At 35.9% G+C, this 26,909-nt stretch overlaps 1 protein-coding gene across 3 annotated transcripts; it reads right to left on the bottom strand.

Annotated features, from left to right (window-relative positions):
- Nucleotides 1-880: 880 nt before the first annotated feature.
- LOC124154569 (nicotinamide/nicotinic acid mononucleotide adenylyltransferase 1) lies at nt 881-26,909 on the bottom strand. 3 transcript variants are annotated; one of them, XM_046528385.1, is made up of 9 exons: nt 26,748-26,908; nt 26,423-26,505; nt 26,131-26,219; nt 25,171-25,305; nt 22,879-23,076; nt 22,655-22,756; nt 16,663-16,826; nt 3,206-3,334; nt 881-1,793 (listed from the first exon to the last, which is right to left on the bottom strand). In XM_046528385.1, the coding sequence occupies exons 2-8, from the start codon at nt 26,496-26,498 to the stop codon at nt 3,232-3,234; spliced, it is 867 nt and encodes a 288-aa protein (XP_046384341.1). In that variant the 5' UTR covers nt 26,499-26,505; nt 26,748-26,908; the 3' UTR covers nt 881-1,793; nt 3,206-3,231. The 3 variants fall into 3 exon arrangements, with proteins under 3 accessions (XP_046384341.1, XP_046384340.1, XP_046384342.1); XM_046528384.1 differs by lacking the exon at nt 881-1,793 and adding an exon at nt 13,104-13,380 and having other exon boundaries at nt 3,207-3,335; nt 26,748-26,909; XM_046528386.1 differs by lacking the exon at nt 881-1,793 and having other exon boundaries at nt 3,207-3,335; nt 26,748-26,907.

Here is a 26,909-nt window from a genome sequence, read left to right as displayed (position 1 = left end):
CTTAATTGCTCACACAATACACACACTTCACTTTGCCAAGGGGCTCCCATCCTAATTCATCTATAAGCTATTTAATGCTCTCTGTTCACTCCTAGTAGTCTGTAAAGAGTTCTACCAATTTCCTTTGGAATTTGTTTAGCTCCCAGATTAAATCTTCATGTACTATATGCATATGCTTTCTATTTATTAGAGGTGAGGCCTGGAGAGTGCAAAGTAGCACCAATCGTTAGTTTTTTCATGTGAGGACCTTACCAATACATCCTTGATGCATACTAGCTTCTTTAGGGCTTTACAACACATTTCTCATGCACATTTGTTCGCCACAATGTGTTTAAAGTTGAGCATTGTATGAGTACAGTCTTGTAGTCCATGAAAAATGGGCATACGTATATGTGGCATATTTAGGTTTACATTAATATTTGCCATTACTAATGTCTCTTTGCCTAAGTTTAAAAATCAAAAGTGGTACTTACTTGGACTAAGAAGATGGTATATCTTCTAGATGCTAAGAATGACAATTTTGTTGACATTTTCAAACTTGGATGCAGACATTCTGATAAAATTAACCAGTATTAATTATAACTGTAACTCTAATACTGATAATGATTTGAAACTTTTTTGCAGTACCACAATCCCACCAAAGAAAAAAGTGGCAAAATCGCTACGCATGACTCAGATTGCATGCTCTTTATAAATGACCTAAGTGATTTCTGCTATGTTTATTGAAAGAGTCATAAATACCAGTTGCGTAATTTTCTACAAAAACGAAGATCAGGGAGAAGGTGATGAAGGACCTTAAGTTGATTATTTCTAGCAATTGCAGGTCAAATGACCATTGGAGAGTTGACCAATTTTCATGTCAACTTTAAAAGAAGTTCTATTAAGGTTTGACAATTCTTTATTGTATAGAAAGCATAACAAATTGGTAAGCATGGAGGCAATATTTTTGAAAAGACATACTAGAAACAAGAGTTATTTTCAATATCATAATTATCAGAAGAAGACATCCGCAACATAAAGGCTTAACTTTTCTTATTGAATAATTGAAAGCATAGTTAAGTTTCCCTCAACATAGAGTAGGAGATCTCTCTGAATAGACTGGTGCATGGGTTATAGCATTAGCTATGAGTGATTTTAATTATACATACTAGAATTTGTTTGATAGAGCTAGTGGACAAATCTGTCAGCTGAGCTTGTCTTATTTTTTTTACCAATCATCCTTTCAGCATCTGGACAGAAGTTATGAGGGCATGGATCAATTATCATTACTTGCTGTACATATTTCAATTGATTTACATTTCCACTGAAAACTAATTGTGGTAAAAAATCAGTTAATGTGGAACAGGGTAATGTAATAAAACATGACTAGAAATTAATGCAAAAGAAATTATCAAATACTTATAGTTTAATGAAAAGATCCTTTATGCACCACTCTCTGCAAAACTGACAAATATATATAATACCTGTATGTATCCAACTTTTAAGTAATAAGTAAGCAAATCTCTAAAAAATAATCTAAGTTCTTGCATGCCACGGAAAATCATTTACACTTAATCATTCTATAGAAATACATCAGATAAATATTTACATAATTCTTTGAGTTGGAAAAAAATCCCATTGATTTAAAGAAATACCTAAAAAATATCGTAGAAGATAATCAGCACAACGTCAGTCCAATATGCTTGGGCCATGCATCAAAATTTATTCAGATGAATAAAGTTTGAGATTATGCCAGCAGGGGAAGAAAAATGTCGTATTCTATTCAGTGGTACAGCCAATATGCTTTGATGATGCTGAAACGTGGAAACAGCAATGGTCAAATAACCTAAATTTGCTATTTAAAAAAAAATATTGCATAAATGACATGGAATGTATTAAATTCCCAAAAATCAACATGGTTAAAATGTGCCTGTTTCTTCTCAAAAATAGCTAAAATCTTGTTATTTTGGCAAATAGAAATTAATAGAAAATATTGGAAATAAAATTATATCAGTAACTTATTTGAATTTTATAATTATAGTGGAGGGTGGAGTTGAACCTACAATAATACCATTTACTCAATTGTAGTCTATGGCACCTTTTCTCTTCATAATGAAGTTATCTCGTATAGTTTGTATAGACAATCTGCTGCCTTTTATCAACTTTAAGGAAATAACATATTTCATATGAAACATTAAACAATGCAATGGACAAGAGTTGTAAACCTTCATGCATCATCAACAAAATTGCATTATTAGACAATCACAGAAGTTCAGTTTTAGTTAGGTCTGAATAAGCTAGTTTTAAAAGACTTTTTTTTGTTAGAAAAATTATGATCCATTACTTTACTGGTTTTCTCAAATGATTATGTAAATCAGGGGAAAATTTAAGTTACATGCCAATTTTTGCTCTTTTAAATTACTACTTACACATTTTACTAGGAAAATTATTCAACATACATACATCTCTACTAACATGTACTTTAAAATAATTTGAGGAATATAATCCAATTTATGTATAAATTGATGTAGAAAAATATGGCTAAGGACGCATTATGTTTCATGTACATACTTTCTTTGCTTGTGCAAACCTTGCAATCTAGAAATTGGGCATACATGGTAATTGTATTCTTGAAAAAATCATAATTATTTGAGCCCATTTCTATAATACCAAGTAAGGCACATCTTATCCTCAAATATAATGCGTGCAGCGAGAAAAAATTCAAAGATATTAACAGAGTTTAATCATTACAGCACACAATAGTTTGCCGAATAATGATATCGCAATGCTTCACTCAAGATGCGGAATAAACATTGTCTCCACGTTTCAAAGGGTTGCATTGTAATCTGAGATGTGCCATGATTGCTTTCACAGTTAAAAACTGTGACAGTAAACAACAGTGTGCACAGTCTACCCTGCTGTCACATAGTGTAAACAAAGTATGCAAGTTACTGGGTTACAGGCTTCAAAACGAAAGCTCTCAAGATCACTAATTAATGCTGCCGCATTACACTTGCAGCACAATTAAGAATTTGATAAATTAGAAGAGTTGCATGCAAAAGGTTATGCTATTAATTATTTCACTAAATCCATAAATAGTGGATTAAAACTACTCATATTAACATTATCATTGCTTTTATACAACAATGATTGTTAGAACAACGAAAGCTAGGGAGTTAGTGCAGATTGTCTTCAGTCCCCTAACATGCAGGATTTTTTTCCTTACATTAAGAACTTTTACATATTTGAAGGTTAAACAAGAGCAGCAGGCAAAGCAGGCTTCAAGGGTCGGGTACATTTCATCATTTCCACCAGTATCAGCAAATCTCTTATAGAGGGCATGCACTTCTCAGGGCCTGAAATGACAAAGAAAATAATTCATGCAACATTCTTTAGCATCACTATAACCACTGCACATGCCAAAGGAAAAAATCACTGTATGTAATGGAGTACATTTTTTTACACTGCTACATGGGATGATATCACTTCTTTAAACAAAAAACATAAAAATTACAGCATTTGCATAATTATACATACACAGTCTAGATGAAGATAAATGATAAATATATTGACAAAAATAATTATTAAGTTATAAATATCCATACCTATTCCATCTAACGGCAAAACCATTTGATCAAAAATTTGCAATCAATGATTTCTATGGAAATTCAATTGCTCAAAATTATTTGCAACGCAAGTTCTAGATTATTAACTTTTTAAAAATATTTTTCAAGCCATTAATTAATTTACCAAAAACCTTTTCACTAGAGCTATTATTTTTTTTCATAGCTTTCATTTTATATAAGGTTTGGACTACCCTTTTAGTCATACACACAGATTGAATCTCCATTTTACTCAGAAAAATGCCTCAAGTACTTAAGTAAGAGGGAACACTTATCAAATAACTATCACTTTCGTAAAAGAAAAATTTAATAATAGTTCAAGGTACATCACTTATCAACAACACACACAACGAGAGGATTCACATACCAACAAAAACATTGTTTAATCAATATTCTGTGAAAGACCATGAGAAAATTAGGTACTTTTTTCCGGATTCAGGCCATATCAAAGGATCCATCATTTCGATTCATAAGTGTGAGTTGCTCGTTTCTTCACTGTCTTGAGTTGGCAACTGCAATTGAGAACCAGAAAAATTGCCTGGGGGTGGGTAATAAAAACTTGTCAAGAAGGGAGCTACAGGAGAGTAATGAATACCTCCAAGAGAAGTAAGTCCAATTTTATCTAGATATATTTATATATGACTCAATCGCGGAAACTGCCTGCTTGTACTTTGTTCTAAAAATTAGGGAACCTCCAAGAAAACACGAGCAGGCTCTAGTTAACATCATCTTCTCTTCTACTTTGGCAATCTACATGGTCACATATTATTAACTTTATACATACAATTGATTTCCTGATGGAACCAACTCGCTAACGAAGGAAGACATTACTCTGACAACAAGAAGCATGTCTTATATTTCAATGCAATAAACAGTATGACTGCACAGACAATGTTTCCGATTATCAAAGTAAATACGTACACATGATAAGGAGGAAGTTACAAGTACAAGTATAGTTATAGTATTATAAGCACACACAAGTAAACAAGGGGTACAAAATCACCTATGCCAATAGACCTTAAGGGAATTACTAACATAATCAGCACCATGTAAATCACACACCTTAACAACCATGAAGGGCAGAAAAACTTTCTTACATGAAAGAACTATAAAATACTGTACACATTGTAGGAAAGCTCTTATTCCAAGAGAAATGTGGCACTTAATTCAGACTATGATTTACGACAATGGATGAAATATTTAGATGATATTCAGCAATATTTTTCACAATGACAAAATGCTGAGGAGTCCATATGATTCTATACAATTCAAATTCTATATTCTTTCGAATGCCAATAAACAGAGCATACCAATTACGCACACTACAAAATTCAGACAAATTAGTTCAAACTTGATTACTGAGGCTGTAACCAAAAATACTTCCATTCATTCATTTGGGGAGCGGATGGATTTTTTTGGGTAGCTCATGAAGCCTTAGACCAAGACAGAATTATCAGCCTTGTCTATAACTTCCAGAAAAATTAGTGCCAAATAAATCAGTCTTTTGCATTCATGTCAACCCATCAGGAAGATTACACTTATCCATGGCAGTGAGTACATGATACAAAGAATAGGAAGACAATATCCTCTTGGTGGGGAAAAAGTTTCCATACAAATTTATTCCTGCCACTATTTCTTTGAGGAAAAATCAGGTTCTTTTCTAAAGTTATTCTACATATTCCTCATGAATGGAGAAATTCAAAGTCGGCAATGCCATCTTTTTGTTTTCATTCAAGGAGGAGATGAAAACTGATAATTCATCTTTCCCATACATATTTTTTGTGCTGGCCCAAACAATTACAGAATTTAGATAGCGTAGTGCATATTATAAACTCGCAGAAGAATCCTCTGAGTCTCGCAAAATCAGATCACGATGAAAGCACTTTCACTCAAGGATTAATGCGAGTAAGAAATGAATGGTCAAATTAATTCAGTTCTAGTCCATGCAAGATTTAGGTGATACCTTATGCAACTCCACTCTGGTAACCAATGCAATTTATACTCTAGGGAAATCAAGCCGCCATTTTTCTATCACTGATTTTATGATGATACATGAGAAACATTAATACAATGTTTGAATTTCCCACAATATTAATTAGACCAAGTAGTAAGACATGACAAAGGTAACCAATTCCCTTTGAATGCAACAGTGGCATTACTCCATTTGTGTGGAAAATTTTCTCCCATAGAGCATACTAATTGAGAAGCTTTTATTCAGGAAGAGCTAATACTTTCCTAAAGTCAAAATTGCATACAAATCTGAATTATCAAGGGAGAATTTGATTTGGGTCTGATAAAATTCGGGTGTGCAATGAAGATAAACAATTCAGCAACAGCAATATAAACACTTCTAAACCCAAAAAATCCTTTTTAATATCAATGTAATATTGTGATCTCAATTGGAAGACATTATTTCACAAATTATGTACCATGAATAATGGACAGAATTACGTTAAAAATTATTAAATCATTCAACCCAAAAACACCTTACACAAGCCTGCTAATATATTACTATACTATTACTATAGTAATGAATATGGTGAAAACCACAGTGGAAGATCCATTTAATGAGGAAGTATCACAGCTGAAAAATAACTACATACATTGAACAAATCATCTCTAAGATCGCAGAATTTTTATCTTTTGTTGGAATTCTTTTCCCACATCCTCGTGTCTGAGGTTTGATGCTGTGTTCCATTAGTGCCTGATATTTACACTGATCTTCCTCACCGAGGTCATTGTGACCTACTCAGCGAATCAGAGGTAACTAAGGCGAACGAGAACATAATACATTTCTGGCATTTACTGAACATGGCGACTAACTACAGGCCTGAGGAAGTTGGATAAGAATTCCAACGAAATGTCAGCCAGAGTACCTACGCAAAATTTCTGAGGCTTCAGCCTTTTCTGTCTTTTGCAAGTTTAAATTAGTCATAATTTTCAAATCTGATATCATCATTAGCATTAGAGGCATCATAAGGTTTTGCAAAATGCCACGATGTGCAGAGAACTGAAAAAAGGCCAGAACATGAAAATACATGCACAAAAACAAATGATCTTGAAAGAATCACTCGGATTGCCTACAATACTTGCATTTTCATTTAGTCCATATGAAATTTACTTCCTGGTCTCATGAATTCAGATTTTCTTGTTGTGTACAATTTACCTATTTAATATTGTTTCAAATTGCGAGTCAAGATTTACTTATTCTACAGAAATATGGAATGAAAAACTCAAATGGCTCTGTAATACCACCCAATGCAACTGGACTTTTTATGATTCGCAGACTCACTTCAGTTATCTTGCAGGAATACTTAAAATTATTGTATTTTTCTGAAATTCAGTCTTACATATGGTATTATCGTCTGGGGAAATTCTCGCCAGGCTAGCAAACTTTTCTCTTTGCAAAAACAAGCTGTGAAAGCTATCGCAGGAATCTCAATTAGAGAACATGGCAGACCATTTTTCAAATCCTAAAGTCCCTGTCTATTCATTCTGCAATGTTCCTCCTTTGTTAAGGAAAATTCTTGTATATTTTGACCAAATAGCTCCTTCCACTCTCATTACACCCGAGAGAATAGGGATGTTCACCTATTGAGATTCAACTCCTGTTTCAGGAAAATAAGCCACATTTTACTTGCGCTCGAATTTATAATCATCTTCCTCCTAAACTTAAATGAATCTCTGAATTAGTAAAACTTAGAAGGCAATTAAAGTCTTTTCTTCTTGAGAATGCCTTTTATAGCATTGCTGAATATAATGAACTGTAAATTTCTAGGAATGTACGTATGTCATGTGTTAGTTTTGCGTGTTTTTGTGTAATGATTATTTGTTTCTCTCTAATGTAATGAGATATTTTTTTAATTTGACGCCTCCCAATGTCTTTAAGACCATATGGAAATAAAGACAATATTATTATTATTATTGTTACACTCATTCACCTTTTAAAAATGAATTTCTGTATTGGTGTGCGGGAAGAGGAGAGTTTCACTGTTGGGACCAAACCCCAACCTCAACCCTTTCCAGTTGAGAGGCTGGGGTTCGGTCTCTGTGATGAATCTCTCCCCTTCCCAAACACCAACACTGATTCATGTTAAGATGAGCATTGGGACGTAATATGCAGCCATTTGTGTTTTGAATTCCATATTGAACCTTTGTGGCTGTAGAACTCAATTCCCACCTCTCCCCTTCAGCATTTTGTACATTGTACAACCTCGGGGAATAGAGGTAGTGAAAATAGATCACTTTAGATACCTCTTAGTAACATGATTTTATAAATTCTAATATCAATAATCTCAAAATGCAAACATTCATGCTTAACTTTCACTACCTGTTAAAGTACGTAAGTGACTACTCCATCACAGATTGTAACTCCATTCCACTAAGAAGTCTGAGAAATTTGCTAACTTAGAAATACATGTCTTTTTAGCTCAAATATTTGGGCTATATATAATATATTATTTCCTCATACTATACCATGGTGGCTCAATAGCTTAGAGGACTTATTTCCTAAGTAGGTAAATTGAATTATTTTTAGGAATCATTTAAAAATGACACAGAAAAGTCAAAGTTGGGAAGTATAATTAATTAAGGGAAAAATTAGCTATGAATTTTTTTCTTTACTAAGTAATCTTGAATAATGAATACTTGGATCCTAAAAGAGAGAATATTTTTAAAAAATACACACACATAGTGGACTAATCATCCTGGGTATCACCATCACATTTCTACTAAAAATAGATCCCTCTTTAAGGTAAGGACCTCAATAACAATTTATGATTGTTACACATATTCAATTACATTTCAAGGCCTAAAACTCCATTCATCAGAGAGAATTAGATAACATAATATCCAGATTTATTGAAAATATTCAGCTGTCGTACAAGATTGAACTAAAACTTAATCATTTAGAACTACAACTAATTGGTTCAAGAACAGTTTCTGACACTTGTTTGTTAAATGTTGCCATTTTAATAATGAAGTATGAGCTACTTCTTGGCTAACGTGAATAAGTCAGAAGAGAGGAAATAAGTTAGAAGAGAGGAAATCCAAATGCCCACTAAGCAGAGAAAGCTTGATCAAATGAGTGCTCAGAAACAGTAAAATCGCTCGATATATTGGCAGCTGAGGTGAAGCCCCTCAATTCCCAAATTCACCTTTACTTTCGTATCAGTGCAATTCACTGAGTAAAAAATCTGTGTTTGCCTAAACTTACGTAGTTATACATAATTTTGCGAATAAAATATCGCAAAACAATTACTGGTCTTGTTTCCACAAAACCATGCATTCCTAGGTGCTTGTCGTTTGATATGTAGCGACGTGACTACGGATCAGGGATTGCTGAGTGTCAAAGCTCTGTGCGTCAGCTGAAACCAAGTTCCCCATTTCTGCGCCAAACTAAGACATCGCACAAAATCGCTTGAGAGGTAGTCATAACCAGACAAGGGTCCAGTGAACTCGCAATGCAATGGTGCCACCCGTGGTATTTGAGAGCAATCAACACTCCCGCACGTGGCCAAAATGAGCTCTGGACACTGCCCCTGATTGACGACAGGCAGCCTGGCACGCAGACCAAGCCTTCTCCCCCCATGAAGTTCATTTTAACATAATGGATTTTACATGTGCTCCATGCATGCAAGCCGGGAATTCATTCAGTTGAGTTGTGCACAGCGATTTGATCACCTGTACTGTATCCGTGAAGCCAATAAGTTTTTTGGCTGCCGCAATAAACTTCGTGCACCTCTTTTCAGAGTTACTCTTTCTGCTATCACTGGTAAAATGAGTGACCCCGATGGGTTTCTAGATATCTTATGCACTGCTCTAAAGAGATATTGCTTGTGGCTCAAAATACCTAGTACATACATAGTGTGGCAGAGACCTCTTGACCTCCCTCTACCTGTATTTCTAGTTAGTCATTGGCCTTCTCGTGGTACAGTTTCAATAACTTGATACAATGCAGTTCTTGCTACATATATCCCTTAATCAGTAAGACTAGCTTCCACTGCAGTTAATATTTGCTCAGCGGTTCATCGACCCCGAGAGATATCTGTCATAATACTGAGCTTATAACTTGGAAGGAACTTTTTGGCCTCACTAAATCCTATTTATATTTTATGGAAAATATAATCTGTTTGTATGTACAAAGACTACCACTCGCTATAACCCAATTCTCGCATTATGCCGAATTTGCTGTAGTGGGCTTCCACTGTACTTGGTGGGAAAAGTATTTCTGAAATTGGTTTTTCGATTGCCTCAGGAAATCAACACAGGGGAGGTAAACAGGTTAAACCACCAACGGCTAGGCTAAGAGTCTCCAAAAATATAACACAATTGAAACACCATTTTCAGAGATATTTCTTGCACCGAATTCAATTGGTACTTGGATTTCCTGTCTTAGGACTTATTCAAATTTCTCCATGATGGGAACGGTATTCCTCAAAATGTTATCGATGCGACTAGTATAGCCACATACTGTGCCATTATCAAGGGTAACTCCAGGGAATGGTGGATATACATATATGGGGGGTGCACACCCCCCTTGCCCGAACATTGCAGAACCAAAATTGTAACTTTTTGATATCATAAGATAGCATTGTCTTGTATATGCGAATGATCAGTTTAAATGAAACTATCATAAAGTTTGCATGTAACTTGATAATTTTTTACTACATTAAAAGTGTAGGTAGCACAAAATATCTTTTTAGCCCCCCCCCTCGAGTTGTTTCTGTATCCATTACTGACTCCAAGACTGATAATGGAGTAGGGAGTGCTGAAACCAGTCAGGTTAATAAAATTGTGCAAAATATATAACCAAATTCTTATTTCTCCCATTGACTTGAATTTAACTGAAATCTTGCAACCAGCAAAAATAGAATTAATTTAGACGGATCAAGCATGCATATAGAGAACCAAATTCCACAAGGAGATTTGACATGCATAGATGAGGAAAATAAATAAAGTTCACAAATTAATACTAATTCCCAAGATGAATACACAAAAATAAGTATAAATAAAAATATGGTTCCATCAAAAGATATTATAAATGTGCACAAAATCCATAGAATGCAATCATTCGCCTTGACAGGGATGTCTCCACATAGTTATCTCTGTGGGTAGTATAGTGGAATACTTAAATTATATGTACTATGACTGGTTTATAAAATAACTGACTAGCCATCATACCAGCACTGAAATTTATAGGAAGCAATAATTGATGTACATACCACAAATACAGACTTCTCTTTCTCAATTCGAAGTTTATACTCCAATGAAGGAACTTCACGACAGAATCCCAAACACTACTGGTATAAAAAGCTCTGATTAATATGCATGTTTTGTAATAAGGGGTGGACAGGGGATCCACCTATAACCATCGTATTTTACAAATTCCCCATTAAATGTAGACAATACATATTCACATTTAAGAGGGAGTAACTCTCCACCATTCTGACCCATAATTGCTTCACTTGGCATTCTAAGGTAGTGAATATTCTGTCATCTAGAAGGTTAATAATGGTATAATCTACAATATCCCTTAATCAGTAAGACAAGCTTCCACTGCAGTTAATATTTGCTCAGCCGTTCATCTACCCCAAGAGATATCTGTCATAATACTGAGCTTATAACTTGGAAACAGTATTCCTCAAAATTTTATTGATGCGACTAGTATAGCCACATACTGTGCCATTATCAAGGGTCCCTTTTATAAAATGTAGATTGATGGAATTTGCTTTTATATTCTCATTACACCTTCTCACTCAATGCTCTTCAGCTACCAATCCAACTAATTACCACTATTGTCCATTACCTAAATAAAAAAACTATTTGGAGTTATCTACCCATATAAGACAATGAAAATGAATTCGAATACATATTTCAAACATTATTCTAACATAAATGTGCCATTTTCATGAGCCATAATTTCATCAGAAAAAAGATTCATGTAATCAACAAGAGGTAATTCCTGATTAAAGGCAACATGTATTCAACACCGGCAACAACTCATATGTAATGATTTGGTGACATTTCAAATTTAACAAAGGTGTTTAACAGACACACACAAACTTTATGAATGTTCTTCTCATCCACACAGGATAAGGTATTCTTTAATTATGGTGGTCTGAAATAAATTTGATTTTATGTTCTGTTTTCACTGTTCACCTTTGAAAGGCGGAAATTCAATGCTACTTAAGTAATGAAAATCCACTCTTTAAAGCATAATTAGGCATTCAAAACATCTCTTGCACATAATCTGTGGTAATTTACATTGCTTCTGACATTCAAGTTAACTTTCCTGTCATTCATAAGCAAAACGTATACTTGTGGCTGACAAAAATTTGCCCTCAATGAAAAATTTAAGTGACCTTCCATTAAAATAAAATGAATTGAATTCCATACCATAAGCTTGATTTTATAGTGTGATTAGACATTTTCTTCTATCACATCAGACTCTATTATTGTAAAGGTGCTCAGATTTATGCATAAAAATGGTCTCACCTGCTGCATCATATAATTCAGTGGAATGCCCCATTTCACAGTCAAATTCTCTGATCAAGATTGCTTCTTTCATAACATTCTTATGCCTGGAATCATTACTTATCTTATCACAGGATGAATCAACATTAGCAAGAGTGCAAAATTCAAGTTTGTCACCACCATGAATGAAATTAAATATTTCTTAAAGAGAAACAAAATGAGAGATTTTTCATTGAAATACTAACAACTACAAAAAAATCATACTGAAGGCACCTTATGCTCACAACAGCAAGATGCAAAGAGCTTCTCAAAAATAGTGAACCCCAGTCCTCCACCATTATAAATCCATCACCTTAAACTTCTGCTAAACACTACTAGCCAGGCGGGAAATTGAGGCAAACCATAAGAGCCAAAATCACTGAACTTAAAGTGACAAATATTAATAGTGTCCTAACAGATGCAATTGCCTCTTGTCATCAAGGAGAAGCTGTGTAATGGGACCAAACCAAAGTGTTGGAGCCGCTAATAGTAGTCTCCTCAAGAAAAAAGTATGAGGCTAAGGGAGCTTGTCCTTGCAGAAATATGGATCTTTACATGCTTTGCCTAGATGCAATAATTTCTGCTTCAATAGTAACCACAAAGTAAAAAATAGATGAAAATACTACCCCATTAATTTATCCAGAAACACAACCCGTTCAAAAACAGGAAATTCATCAATATATGTATCATATGACCATTCCACAATATGTAGTAAGAGTAAAAATAGAAATTTGGCATTTCATTTCATAAATATCAATAATTTGTACCAGCTAACAATATTTACAATCAAACTGTAGTTTCTTTATCACTAATTACTCTAATACCATCTTTAGTAATCTCAATCTGAACACGTGCCACTGGTTCTTCGGTTTTTTGTACCTCACTCTCAGTTGTATGTGCATCATCATTAACCTCTTTGTGCGTTTTTTTGCTTTTTTCGCATTTTGGTCCTCCCTCATGATTTGGAGAAGGAATCTTAGAGCTCACCTCTGTCACTGAATTGTCAGTAATTCTCTTTTCACTGAGGCCTTCTTTTCCTTTTGAATACACCTTCACGGCAGCACCAGGGTAACCTGTCAGAATGACTACTGAAGATCCCCTGCTCTTCACCTCGCTATTCACCCTCATGATACCCTGCTGCACATTCGACTGATTGGCCAGGTTGTTGTTATTATGTCCAGGAGGGTACAAGGGGCTTGGAGAGTCCATCACAATATCAGTTGGAGATGGTGTGAGGAAGGAAAGACTTTTCATTTCATACTTACTGTTTTCATCCAAATTCCATGCGAAAGCATAAAGCAAAGGAAACTCTCATTAAATGCAAGATAATGAAAAAGATAAGGACCATAAGTACCAATGTAAGACCAATACGAAAAGTGAAGTATGTTAAATCCTTTAGTCTAACTTTATTTCAACCACTTTGCTTTGGAGGGGAAGGAATTTTTCTCACAGCCCTCAGCTCAAGGCTATTTAGCCACCTTGTGTTAATATATTTCTGCATGATTTCATAAAATTCATGGTTTTAAACAATGCGTTTTGAAATATAAGGTCTTAAATGCATCAGGTGGTGCAAGTAAGATGGGCTTCATATCTCAATTGATGAGGAACAAGTACGCTACATTATATACATTGTGTAGTGTGACTCATATTCCTCACCAAGAGGATGTGTTTGATACTGGTTGGAACTATTCCAATCGGTTTTCATTAAGAATGGTTGGTACCATGACCACAGTTTGTGGCTTGAAATTTTTTATTCTGGCAGAGGGATGAGTCCTTATATGGAATTGCCAGAATGAAATGAATTTTCAAAAACACGGATTAAGAATATAAAAGTTTACCACAATAGCAGCAAGACGACAAGTAAGCTTACGCACATAATTTAGTCACCGAGAAAGGAATAATCTGAGTTCTCTCAGCAAAGTAAAATATGCAAACGAAACAGAGGCCCAAAAAGTTCCACCACTGAACTGTAGGTGTCTTAATGTCACATCCACTGCCAAATATGCTTCTTATTGCCACTCTGGGATACTAGAAATATGCAGGGGCAATGTTGTCTACACTGTCTAGGATCAATGTTGTCTACATTGTACTTCGGCATTCTTTGAATATGGCAGGCAGTAGTAGAGCTTCCTGACTTGTTTGATAGTAACACCTTTTCCAAGTAGCTTCAAAACAATACTTAGCCCACCAGTGTTAAATGCCTGGAGACAGTTGAGTGAAAAACAGCCTTTATATCTTCACTGTGATGGGCTCACGTGGATTATCTTCCAGGTTTTCCTCTGATGTTTTCATTCACAGTTTTCCTCAATGACAACCATCTCCATGAGAAGTGAGGGTACCTGGCAGAAATATCACCCTGGTAAAGTGCTCCACGGTGAACTTCTTGAACTACTTAGCCCGAAAGACCGTAGGAGAAATTTTGGCTGCTATGACGAGAGAACTCGCCTCACTAACTCACAATTGCTATTTTTTACAAAATCTGAAGAATGATGAACGTGAATTTATCAACCCTTCTGGGTAATTTCTTTAAATGGAAAATAAACCAATCAAATAAAAGGAAGACGTTGATGCTCAAGCCAGAAAGCTAGTGTTCTTCCAATACAGAGGGATGAAAACATGAAGGCCTTCCAAATTGTAAATTTACTTTGAGTACCTAGTTTAAACTTATTTTCACAAAAGCAGTTCAGCAAAATGAATGAATTTTTATCACAAATTAAATTTACCGACGAATAATATGTTACAACTTAATTTATTTGTTCCTGAGAAATAAAAAATAGTTTACATAATTTTTCATTCATATTTGCCCTTCAGCCTTAGGAAATAAATTTCAATATGAGTTCAAGGTTATGTATAAGACCCCATGAGAAGACCCAGGATTACCCTCCTTATTCTTGAACCATAAAACACCTTCCATTCCCTTGCTGACTCGTCACCATGAAATGCTCAAGTTTGCTCAAGGTGTTTTAATGTCCTTGATAGGAATGTGAAAGCCTAAGAATGAACTGCATGCATTCATACTACCCAAGCAGTGCCTCAGTCAGATCCTCTAAGACAGAGCACGTACTGAGAACTCAAAGCCAGAAGCTGGTGCCCTATTGGCAGAGAGTAAGAGGAGGTATTGAGAGGAGCAATTTACTTCGTTTGCCACTGAAAGTCCATCCAGAATAGATAAACCAATAAACCTGCCACGATATTCCTATACCATAAAGAACTCTGGTTATTCCTTTCTCAGTGGTTAAGTTGAGTTAATAACATTTTTATATGCATTCTTCACTATACCAGCACGGTTGAAAGTTAGTTGCAATATCCTAAAAGTTCATAAATATCTGATCACCCTTCCCATTGTACCTAATGCATACATTGACACTTCAAATAAGCAAATATGACATACTCATCACTGTTAAATTTACACCCGCTTTAGGACTTACTAACACTTTGATAAAAAACAATAAATGACGTTAAAACAGTAAGTTTCTCACTTTCACTTCAAAAAGTCTAATATATAATTCACTCAGTAAAGAACTTCCACATCATCATACTTAAGGTATACAATATTCTAGAGGAAGGATTCAAATGAAAACGTTCCTGTGTTTAGAATGCATTGAGTTAACAAACATATTGGACGACTGATATCTGGATTATTTACACATTATTGTAAAAACAGATACATATTCTGAAAAAGAAGTTGGTTCATCACACGCTTGCTAAACTTCGAATATGTAGATATTATGTCACTGCATGAAGGAAAACAACTAGAGAGTTATTTATCAATAAAATCTCATGCAATGAAATCTGTGATGATAAAAGCAATAATAACTAATGGAATAGATCAGTGCAATTATTCAGAGTTAACTTCTGTAAGAATTACTCCTAGGTGCATGAGAATAGTAAAATTGTAAGCCATATTAGCCAACACTAAATTTAAATTAAACTGTTTTAAATCATGAAGAAAAATTTCAATTCTGCACAATTTCCGATTAAAATACAGAAGGCTCAAGGTGGCATGAGCAGAATTACAACACTATCACATGTATTTTTAAATGAGACATTAGATAGTTGAATAAAGGAAAAAACATGTATAGCAAACAATTAAAGACAACTATATATTTTGAACGAAAAATTAAACTTTGTTTTTCATTCAAAATGATTAAATTCCATAAAGTATCGCCAGAAACCATCAACGACAGCTATGTTGAAATCCACAGGTCGATGGCACCAACAATAAGAGGCTAACCAGATTCATTTCATAGTGAACAAAAAGTATATTTTGCCATGTTCAAAATGTCATCTAAACACCTAAACTTGGATATTAACTTTAATTGCTTGTATATTGGAAAAACCACAACCTACATAATATGTCCCCACAAACAAACAACACGACCTAAAAATGTGTGCATAGCTAAATCATACCACATCAAGAATGAGAGGTAAAATAAATGAACACACACTTAACTAAAATAATTCCAATTTTATTTTCATTTACAAAAAAAAATTCAAAAGGCTAAAAAGCATCATGTGCAAAAATTTCACAGCCAAAATTACTCACTTGTTGTTATCCTTCTCACTCTTGTAAAGACCATGCTGTTCGATGAACTCAATAACAGAGTCCTGAATCAAATATCGGACACTCTCTGATCTTTGAATTGCTCTTCTCACTTTTGTTGAGCTTACTTCATTTGAAATCCACTCAGTGACTATAGTTATGTTGTTCTGTAATGAAGCAAAAGGCTTGTTTAAAAAAATAGCCTCAACTGAAGAAAAAATAAATATTAACAATTAACAATAAAAGCTATACAAAGCAGACTTCCTCACATTCATAATCCATATTGTTGTAGTGAACCTTGCCCGATGTGTATCAATTAAGAGTAGATTGCTGAGTGGTGGAACCTCTAGGAGGTGCTATAAATCATATTCTACTTGGATATGTTGGGCCCCATGAAAAACTTTGACTTCGGCCACTTCGCCCCAACTCCAAATACAGTAGACTCTCGTTAATACGAACAACGTTGTTGCGAAGTTCTCGTTATTACGAAGCAAATAGTTGGTCCCGACGAAAAGGCCTATCTAAAAAGAAACGTTATTACGTTATTACGAACTTCAGTCCCGGTCCCGGCAGTTACAATAAGAACTTTATTACGAAGTTCCACGCACAAGTCACGGCATTTAGGTGGATATTCACTACACTTAAGTTTTAATAAACGCGCCACGTTTAATTTCTTCTCGTGTACTGCGCCTAAAAGCGTCAATCATGGTTCTTTATTCAGTTTACATGCAACATCATATAATAAGCTTCATTTCTGTGAAGTCATGGTGACCCACTCATAACCGTTCGTAAATTGGATGTACAGTCAGTCCTCTTCCTATGCACATTCGATTTACGAATTTTCAGAGATACGAGCATTCAAAAATTTCAAATTTCGAATTTGGCGCCTTTCAATTTGGCCGATACTACGCGGAGTGGGGCTGAGAAACTCTCACCGTGATTACAATCTGAACAAGGTATCATTGAATCCGGTGTGAATTTAGGAACTGTTCAGCGTTTCGCCCGTTCTTCGTCACCGCGGGGAGCTATTTTTTCGGCTCCGGATGCATTGCACGCCCAGATAGATCAGTTCGTCACAATAGTGGGTTAGCGCATACGTGTAATGCAGTGTTGCATTCTGCAGGATAACCGTACTCCTCGATAACTTGCATACAGCCCGGCTGGCGAGAGTTGTCCGATTACGACACAATAGGAGGGGCGGATAATCCAGCTCCAGCACGGTTTAAAGCCAATCGCTGTCCCCCAAGCGCACCTCACACCCTCGCCTAGTCATTCAACGTTGTCAAATGCATAAAGGAGCACCTAAATAAGCCTGATCCACCAAAATAAGCCCATTCTTCGAATAACGAAAACAAGTGATCGTTCCTCTTGGTCCTTCACGCTCATCGTCCCTTCCGGTTCTTTTCTTCACGGAACCCTTTGTAAGCGTTTCCCTTTCTTATCTGACAGCCTTGCCCCCTACCCAGACCATTTTGTCTGTTATTGGACAACTCTCGGCGGCCAGACTGTAAGTTCATCAACCTAGGAACAAGGTCTTGGAAGGCATCTAGTTTGAACATCTAACTTAATGTATTCGGAAAGATATCAACCCTCGATTGCGTCCTGCCGCATTCTTCTGTTGAAAAACTGAAACGAATTTTCTAGTATATATATTATATATATACATATCCGCGTAATTTAATCGCGTTTTTAATATACTATTTTTTCGTTGATTATTAAAAGAAACGTTCCTACGAACTTCGTTATTACGAACCTCCGGTTTTTCGGTCCCGTGAACTTTGTAATAACGAGAGTCTACTGTATTTAATTTGTGGCAAATATGTACCAGGAAATTTTTATTACCTAAACTACATAGCAGAAACCCAAAGCATCAGCTTCATGTGCTTTGTACATATTATGCCATTTCCATGGTACTACCAATATTAGCCGTAAATGTATTAGTAGTAACATGGCCATGTATAGTCATATACCATGCTGGAAATTAGAATGATTAAAAAGGACCTACAGCAGACTCCCGATTATCTGGCTGCGGTTTATCCGTGTTGCGGCTTATCTGTGCACGAGTTTTACATTTCATTGATGTTTTCCGCAATCTTTATAAAAAATTAATCGGACACAAAAGCACCATTTTTTTAATGCACCATTTTAATGCAAGGCTACAATGGGATTATTGTTTCCATTAGTATCCTCTTTGTAAAAGGGAATTTCGTCACATTCGGACATATTTATGCCGAGACTAATCAAGGTCAAACTGGAGAGGTAGGGAATAATAGAATGAAGGCAGCGAGGGAAGTGGAAGTATAGATGGCATAAGTTATAACCAGGCACTTGCCTGTGTAGACAAATTGCCAACAGTCCAGGTTTCCTATAATCGCTACGGTACGATGAGATGATTGCGCACCCATTACCTTAACAGAAGCTCGGTGTTCATGTTATATAACCATCACGGTGCATGATTGCGTTCAGTGATCAAGGAACCACGTCCCACAGCAGTTGCATGCCAGACAACTTGCGCAAGACGCGACTACGTAGCGTGGTTCCTGACAGTGTAGTTTCTGACGTCACGTAGAACTTTTGAAGCATTTGTGCAAACCAATTTTCTGAATCCGTGATCTCAGACACGGGTGTGTGGTTTTCAGAAACCAGGTATTACATGGAGCAATAGGAATATAAGTAAAATCATGTTATCGCCGCTAAAAATATCGCGGTCGGGGAATGAAAGCTCTAAATGATTCTGGAAAGCGATTTAAAATAACAGACAATGTGCATAGTTAATAATTGATAGTTTGATTTGCCTTAATTATGACAATTACAGTGAAAGTTAGGATTATTCGTGTTTTACGATTATTCCTGCCGCCTCCCCCATTATTAGCCCAGATAATCAGGAGTATGCTGTGCATGGAAATATATGTGGCATGAAAATGAGGGACGAAAATCACAGAAGAGTAATGTCACCATTACCAATGAGGCAAAGAAAAGTCAGGTGCATGATTATACTGATAACCTGGCCAATGGGAAAATGGTGTAGCGATAAAAAATTTAATGCAAAGCTCACTGGTGTTTTATAAAGGTGAGCAAGGAAACAATGAGAAAAAGTCAATCTTTAGAAAATTAGCCGTTGAAAATTTTTCATACAACTGGGAATCTTCAATAATTTTGTGCGCCAGTAAAATTCAACCATATGTATCCCCACATCGACAGCATGTAGAAGACCAAATCAAGAATTCAGTCAATATTTTTCAAATTTTATCTTTACCAATATCTCACCTGGAATAGAATTCATTGGATTAAAATTGATACATACATTAAAAATTCAAACAACATTATAAAGGCTTCATGGAAAGTGATCAAAGATAACTCAAAATCCTCCTGTGGAACCCTGACCCCCCCCCCGATCTTCTTCAATAGCACTCCTTGTTCTGATCTATTAATCACTGCAGACAGCTTCAATAAACAATTCTGTTACTCACCCTCAACCCTAAGGTCCATAATTGACATCAAAGCAGGCAACCCCAAACAAGACATTTTTCTCTTCCCAAGCACGCAACCTGAAATTATTCGGATTATTCACTCCTTCAAAAATAGTTGGTCAGCAGGTACTGATGGTATACCCATGCCTCTCATTAAGCATGTTGCCAAAGACATTGCTGGTCCCCTTTTTGACATATTCAAGACCTCTATATGCTTTGGAGTCTTCCCAGATCTTTTCAAAAACTTTTTTACCATCGTGTGATGAGTCATCTCAAAACGTTTAAAATACTGAACAATGCTCAACATGGTTTCCGTGAATCCAACTCTACAAGTACTGCCATCTTTCAACTATTAGACCAACTATGCACAGCTTTTCAGGAGCATAAATTAGCAACTGGTGTTTTCTTTTATCTAAGCAAAGCCTTTGATTGCATTAAACATGCAACTCTCCTCTTGAAACTGCAGTCAGTGGGCATCTTGGGGAAAGCTCTCTCCTCGTTGTCATCATACCTAACTGACCGCAAGCAACTTTTTAAATATACCTCCAGAACAGCAAAAAGTATTACAGTAGTCAAGTCAAATCCCTTAACTGTTAAAGCAGGAATACTGCAGGGTTCCATCCTAGGGCCATTGCTCTTCCTAATCTTTATTAATGACTTGCCAGACAAAGCCCTCCTCCAAAATGCCATTCTATATGCAGATGACACCTCGATCATTTCAAGTGAGTTAAATTGGACCGACCTAGTAAATACAACCCAAAGCAGTATCAACAGCATGTCTGAATAGTGTCATGATAACGCCCTGCAAGTCAACATTGACAAAACAGTTTTTCTTCAGTTCCATGGCAACCGGTCTCAATGTAACTCAAGTACGATCTTAAATGATGGTCCTCATGTGATTTCTCGGACACATTCAACAAAATTATTAGGTGTTCTCCTCACTGACAACCTTGACTGGTCATCACATATTGACTATATAATGAATAAACTATCCACTGGCATATTTATTGTAAGAAAACTGGCCGAAGTAACTGCCATTGATACTCTGAAAATGATATATTATGCCTCACCTAACTTATGGCATCTTTTTTTGGGGTAATGCTAGCTGCTGCCACAGTCTCCTCTATGCAGAAACGTGCAGTGAAAGCCATGGCCAGAGTTTCCACGCGATTACCGCAATTCTTAAGAAGCGCATATCATGTTAGCTAATTTCAACTATAGTTAGGTTAGATAATGGAGTGGAACAATAAGATTCTTTTGGAGTGATCAAATTATTCCTATGGGAAAAGGTTGAGGAGTGATATCAGGTTCTTGGATCCAGACTCTTCTCAGAATAGGATGATGTTAACCACAACTCCCACAGGCCTTGAGTTTTAATTTGAAAAAATATCGTTTCTGCTATCTTTCATTTACAAGAAGAATATTTTCGAGTAAGTTATTAAATCATGATGTGTATCATCTGAAATTGCTAGGGGAAGTCCACCTTTTTTCCCTACTTCCACCTCTAAAAATTATGTCATAACCATAATTGTAATGTTTTCATAAGAAGATATTCAAAATAGATAAACCTGTATCCCTCTTTTCATCCAATGGTGAAGCCTGAATTCACCGATGACTAAATCAAAATGAAAAGTACAAAGAAGACTTGAGAACGACCCAGAAAACAATTGAAAGTAAGGGTATAATGGATGTTTTTCCAATTGTTGCAAAAAAATTATGTAAAGCCATTCAAAACAAGCCCCAGCTTTGCTTGTAGTGGAGTATCTCTGTTGTTGGCAACTCTGCTTGCCACGACCACCCTCGCTAATCCCCTCCAATGGAGACAGCTGTGGCTTTTAGGTAGGCTAGTCACCACCGAGGCCAGCGAGTCCCTGCTCATTAGGCTTCTCATAGTAACGCTTAGCAGCTCTTGTGAGGATAGGGAGCAAAGTTTGAGCACACGAATGCTCTTGGTTTGTAGCAATGACACAGTTGAATATCTTTTGCTGCATCTCTTTGAGTAATTCTGCAGTGGTATTATTTTGTGCTTCTTATTGCCATTTTTGATGGATGAACATCTATAAATCGCCTTTCGTGATTTTTGATATTTTGCTCTGAGAACTGACTCAGCAATTTTCCAAGTTTTTATCATTTCAGTTCTAAGCTGATATAAAGATAAATACACCAACGGATAAAGTTCGCCATTAAAAAATATTTGACTTCATGGCGAGCTTCATCCATTTGTGTATTTAACTTTGCACCCGTGTGTGTGACTGCATAAAAAGTCACTAAAAAGATCATAATTCATCATGAGGATACTGCTTTCATGCATACATATATATAACCCTTAGAGAAATTGGCGATGGTCAGCTGACATGATTTTGTACTATCTATCTGATTTGAGATGTAAAGGTCCTAATATACCCAACATTTATCAATAGAATACATGTGTTGACAGATGGAATGAAATTAAAATGAATGATTATTCCTAATACAAACAAAAATACGAAATATCCCATACATGAATATATTCTTCAATATATTACCTGCAATTTATAGAGAATGTCACTTTCATATATAAATTTGTAGGGGTTGCTGCCATCACGAGTAACAACTACAAGTCCAAAGTTATTCACAATTGCTTCAATCTGTGAAGAGAAAACAACAAATTGATAATTTCTTGAAATAAAAATTTTACATCATCAAATGTCACTATGTTCATTTGATGAAGAGAAAAAAATGATCATGATTTAATTTACTAATAACTTACATCTTCTTCTTTCCAGAGGCCTGGAACAGCAAATGACTCAAGCAGATCAGCTCCACACAGCAATTTCATTTGAACAGATTCAATTCCTCCAGATGAGTAACGGATTTCATCAGGAACCCATGAGTAATCATCGCTCCTTTGACGTTTATTTGGAGATGATACCTCGTTATTAGCATTGAGCATTGAGTTAACAATTTCCTGCAACAAGACATAGGAAATAGGATTACAGCACTGATAAATTAATATAAGGAGACTTATTAATTTTACCATTCCCCTCCAAATTTTGCACTTTCTTCAGGTGATTGCACAAATTAACAAGCAAATAATAATTGGAAATAAATAATGAAAATAATAAACTGTCTTAAAATACAGCAAGTGTTCAAAGAATTATCCAAGTACTTCGTAATAACATTGTTCGTATTAATGAGAGTCTACTGTATAAATCAACCTTGAATATATATTGAAACTGAAAATGACCCCAGTTTGAACCCTAGTCAGCCAAATACCATAGTGCTTACGGAAATTTCACATTTGTTGAGGACTAACAACTAGAGATGGGTCGAATAGCAGATTTCTTGAAGTGGAATATTGAATTCAAATATTAAATCATTGCTCGAATATTCAAATACCTCGAATTTCGAATACCTCCAATACTAGAATTGCGCAAAGCAAATTCAACGTACGTTTCTTCTTCTATTTCACTAGTTGAATGGAAAAATAAAATGGTAAACAGTGGAACCCTAATCTATCATTTTTCATGGGGATGGACAAAAAAACGATGAATGCAGGAATGTTTGACTAGGTTGCCTGTGCAGCAGGAAATCCAGGATTTTTTGCGAGTAATTGTGATTCCCTTTAAAGGATTCAAACAGGAATTTAGCTGATTAATCGAACATTTTATTTTATGGTAACAATTTGGGCATACAGTTGATTCAACTACCATATCTTTCAAGGTTCTCCTGGTGGGGGTTTTCGGTTTTTTTTCACCCGATCATTTTCGATTCCCCACATCAAACTCTTTTCACCGCTCTAATTCACGAATTTGATGTAGTTCGTCAACTTGCCTAAAACGGTGCTGCATGCACTAAACGACTAAAGTTCTCTACATTTTTCCAAGTCAACTACCAACGACGTGCGTGCGACAGTGTATGGCGAGAAATTCAAAGTATTCAAGGTAGTACCTTTAGCATAATTATTCGAGATCTCGAATATCGAATACTTTCCAGTATTTGAGGTATTCGAGTATTCGCGGATACCATTCGCACATCTCTACTAACAACTAACTCTGTAAAAGTTTAGCGCGGGCTAGTCTGTGGTAATTTTCTAAAATTTGAGTGACATTGTTTGCATGCTCTATGCTGAATTTGCAGCACAGTGGAAAAAAATTAAATGGAACCATTGACTAAATGTCTTTAGATGCAAGGACATGGAGTTATATCACAGAATATCAGAGGAGATTGAAAAAATGAGGAAGATGAAGACCCAAACTGCATTTGCTACAAAGAATGAATGATCGATATTCCATTGGTGAAGGGAAATATGAATGTGTTGCAGTAGAGCTTCTTCATGATTGAAGTACCCAAGTGTTTTAGATTCATTAGAGGAGTGGCTTAGAAATGTAAAGAATTTGTCACAAGAGGACATCACACAATGTACTTCAAGTTTCCAGTCATTTAAGGTAGAACCTTGATATTACGAACATAGGAATAACAAAATTTTTCTATTACCAACAGTTTTCCGCAGGTTAAACCTGGTTTCTAAGAGGTTAAACCTAAGTCATTTTTCATAGCGTTTGTATAATGTTACGGTCAATAGCAACAAATAGAGAGAGCGCCTACGGAATGACACTGGGAGAAGAGTGCAAACAAAGACAAGTTCTCTGCTGAAGCCAGTGCTGTAACTAGGATTATGCTTTGGAGGGGGATGGGATGGCTTGGGGTGGCGAACTCCCCCCTTCCAGGCAACGGAAGGTCCAGGAAAATTTTTGAAAAATGACATGCCTGGACCTGTCCAAAAATTTACAGTCAAGGATACATACTCATTAGTTAATTCTTGAGTTTGCTCTTGTCGCAATTGGAACTCAAGTTATGGGTACCATGGTATAAAATGCAGTCACTACAAATGGAGAAATCCATTCCAAGCCACCCCTTCAGTTGGTAATGGATCCACCGGTTGTGAATGTAGCCATCGGTTTAACTAAGGATATGGGTTTTAATGGAGGGTAGCACAAATTTACTTCACTAACTGGCTGAACAATGAAGCATGAATAAACAGAGGATGTTATATAAATACCTGGTGATGCTCAAGGACCTGCCTTGTGGGGGTCCATGACTCCTGCTGGCATTCCCAATCTGATATATGAATCCACCCTGAACTCTGCAGGGCCAACTTCAACATTGCACAACGATGATTAGCACATACCAAGCTCTGAAAATATATACAAATTACACAATATAAATGAAATCAAAGAGTAATTAACTAAGTAATAACACTACTGAAGCATTAATATGAAGAACAAAGCTTCCTATGTTGGTGAAATATTTTTCTGTGGCAATGCAACAGTTAATAGAACAGGTGTTATAGTCTGTACCCAGTAGGGTGATGCACAGGCCCACCATACTATATACATAGACTATAGGTGTTTACGAGTGTCATACAAACAAGTGACAATGGAGTGCCATCCATGTATTGCTGTCTGCCAAACTATGTGACAATCCTAGCTTAAAGCAAAAAAATACTGAGTAAAATGAAAGCATCTCAGAAAAGGTTGCAGCATATGAAGTTAAAATTGCATTGCTACTTCCACATGAGAAAAAAGTGGCTTGAATAGAATGCTATATCACACACTTTAATAATTTATGTATTCATATAAGAAAAACTACAATAAATTCGAAGAGGCCAAGGAGTGGAATGAAGGCAGAACACCTTTAAGCCCTTTTCAATCAAGTTTTATAACCATAAAAACTTGATAAAGAGAGTTGAAGCAAATGGGGGAATATCTGGTTGCATATCTAGGCTGGTCTATTACTTAATAATTTTCACCACATAAAATAACGCGGAGTTAGCATACACCGAAGTAGCAACCAAGCTTAAGGCAAGCATATGATTTGCTTGTTATAGGTTTGTCGCGGCAAACTTGTCACGGCCGGCGTGAACGCTATGGAGATCATTATCCCACCGCACAGACTTCGTTATTAAGGAGGAAAAAATAGGATGCTTCCATAAACGACGACACACGATTAAAATATTTACCTTTTTCCCATATGAGTCGTGAACAGGTGACATAACACCTCCAACTACCTGATGGTAATCAAACTTTCTAAAATGATCCCGGGCAATTTCTGAAAATACAAGAAAATACGTTAACGCCCATAGATAAAATGAGGAGCATAAATTTGAGACAGAGTTACTTTAGCTGCCCAACGAGACATAACTTAAATATCAGGATTTTCAAATTCCAATGCCAATTTTCTTTTATCCAATCCAAATTCCAATTGGCACGAAATAATGACTTGGAATTCATAAATAAAAATAAACTACTTACCGAACATTCTAAGATGCATATTCGTTGGTGGGTTGAAAGACCCACATGCCAAAAGTAACACCTTGGATGGTGCCATGACTAATCTGCAAAAAAAAACTACTTTGAAATGGCAACTATATAAGTAGGAAAAAAATATTCTAAGAAAAACATTCAAAATACTTGAAATTGAGACAAAAGGAATTCATGAAATCTAAAATGCAGCAATTTTGGCTCAAAGATAGAAATGAAAAAATAAAATATATGAGTCACCTTGAATTGTTAACCCCATAAATAATCTATAGGGGTGAATATAAGGGAAGTATAAATAATAAATGGGACTGCTCACCAATTACATTCTTTTGTGAACCGGAAATCGAAACCCACGGTGCTTACAAAAGCTACGCTGAATTTACATGACGAAGGTGAAAATAGCAAATTCTTAACGATCCCAATACCCTCTCGCAAGTTTTGTCAGCTCTCGTGCCTCGCTACCTCTACCTTCTTCTGT

This window comes from Ischnura elegans, chromosome 2, assembly GCF_921293095.1.
Source record: "Ischnura elegans chromosome 2, ioIscEleg1.1, whole genome shotgun sequence".
Classification (NCBI taxonomy): Eukaryota; Metazoa; Arthropoda; class Insecta; order Odonata; family Coenagrionidae; genus Ischnura; species Ischnura elegans.
Note: the sequence above shows the minus strand (reverse complement) of the source record. Positions and strands in the feature narration are given on the sequence as shown.

Bases quoted from the DNA above. Each gene is read 5' to 3' on its own strand.
- LOC124154569 (XM_046528384.1), bottom strand. From the start codon at position 26,498: ATGGCACCATCCAAGGTGTTACTTTTGGCATGTGGGTCTTTCAACCCA. The intron at 25,306-26,130 runs GTAAATATTTTA...ATATATTTTCAG, and splicing joins ACGACTCATATGGGAAAAAG to AGCTTGGTATGTGCTAATCA. The intron at 22,757-22,878 runs GTAAGTTATTAG...TTCTCTTCACAG, and splicing joins GCCTCTGGAAAGAAGAAGAT to ATTGAAGCAATTGTGAATAA.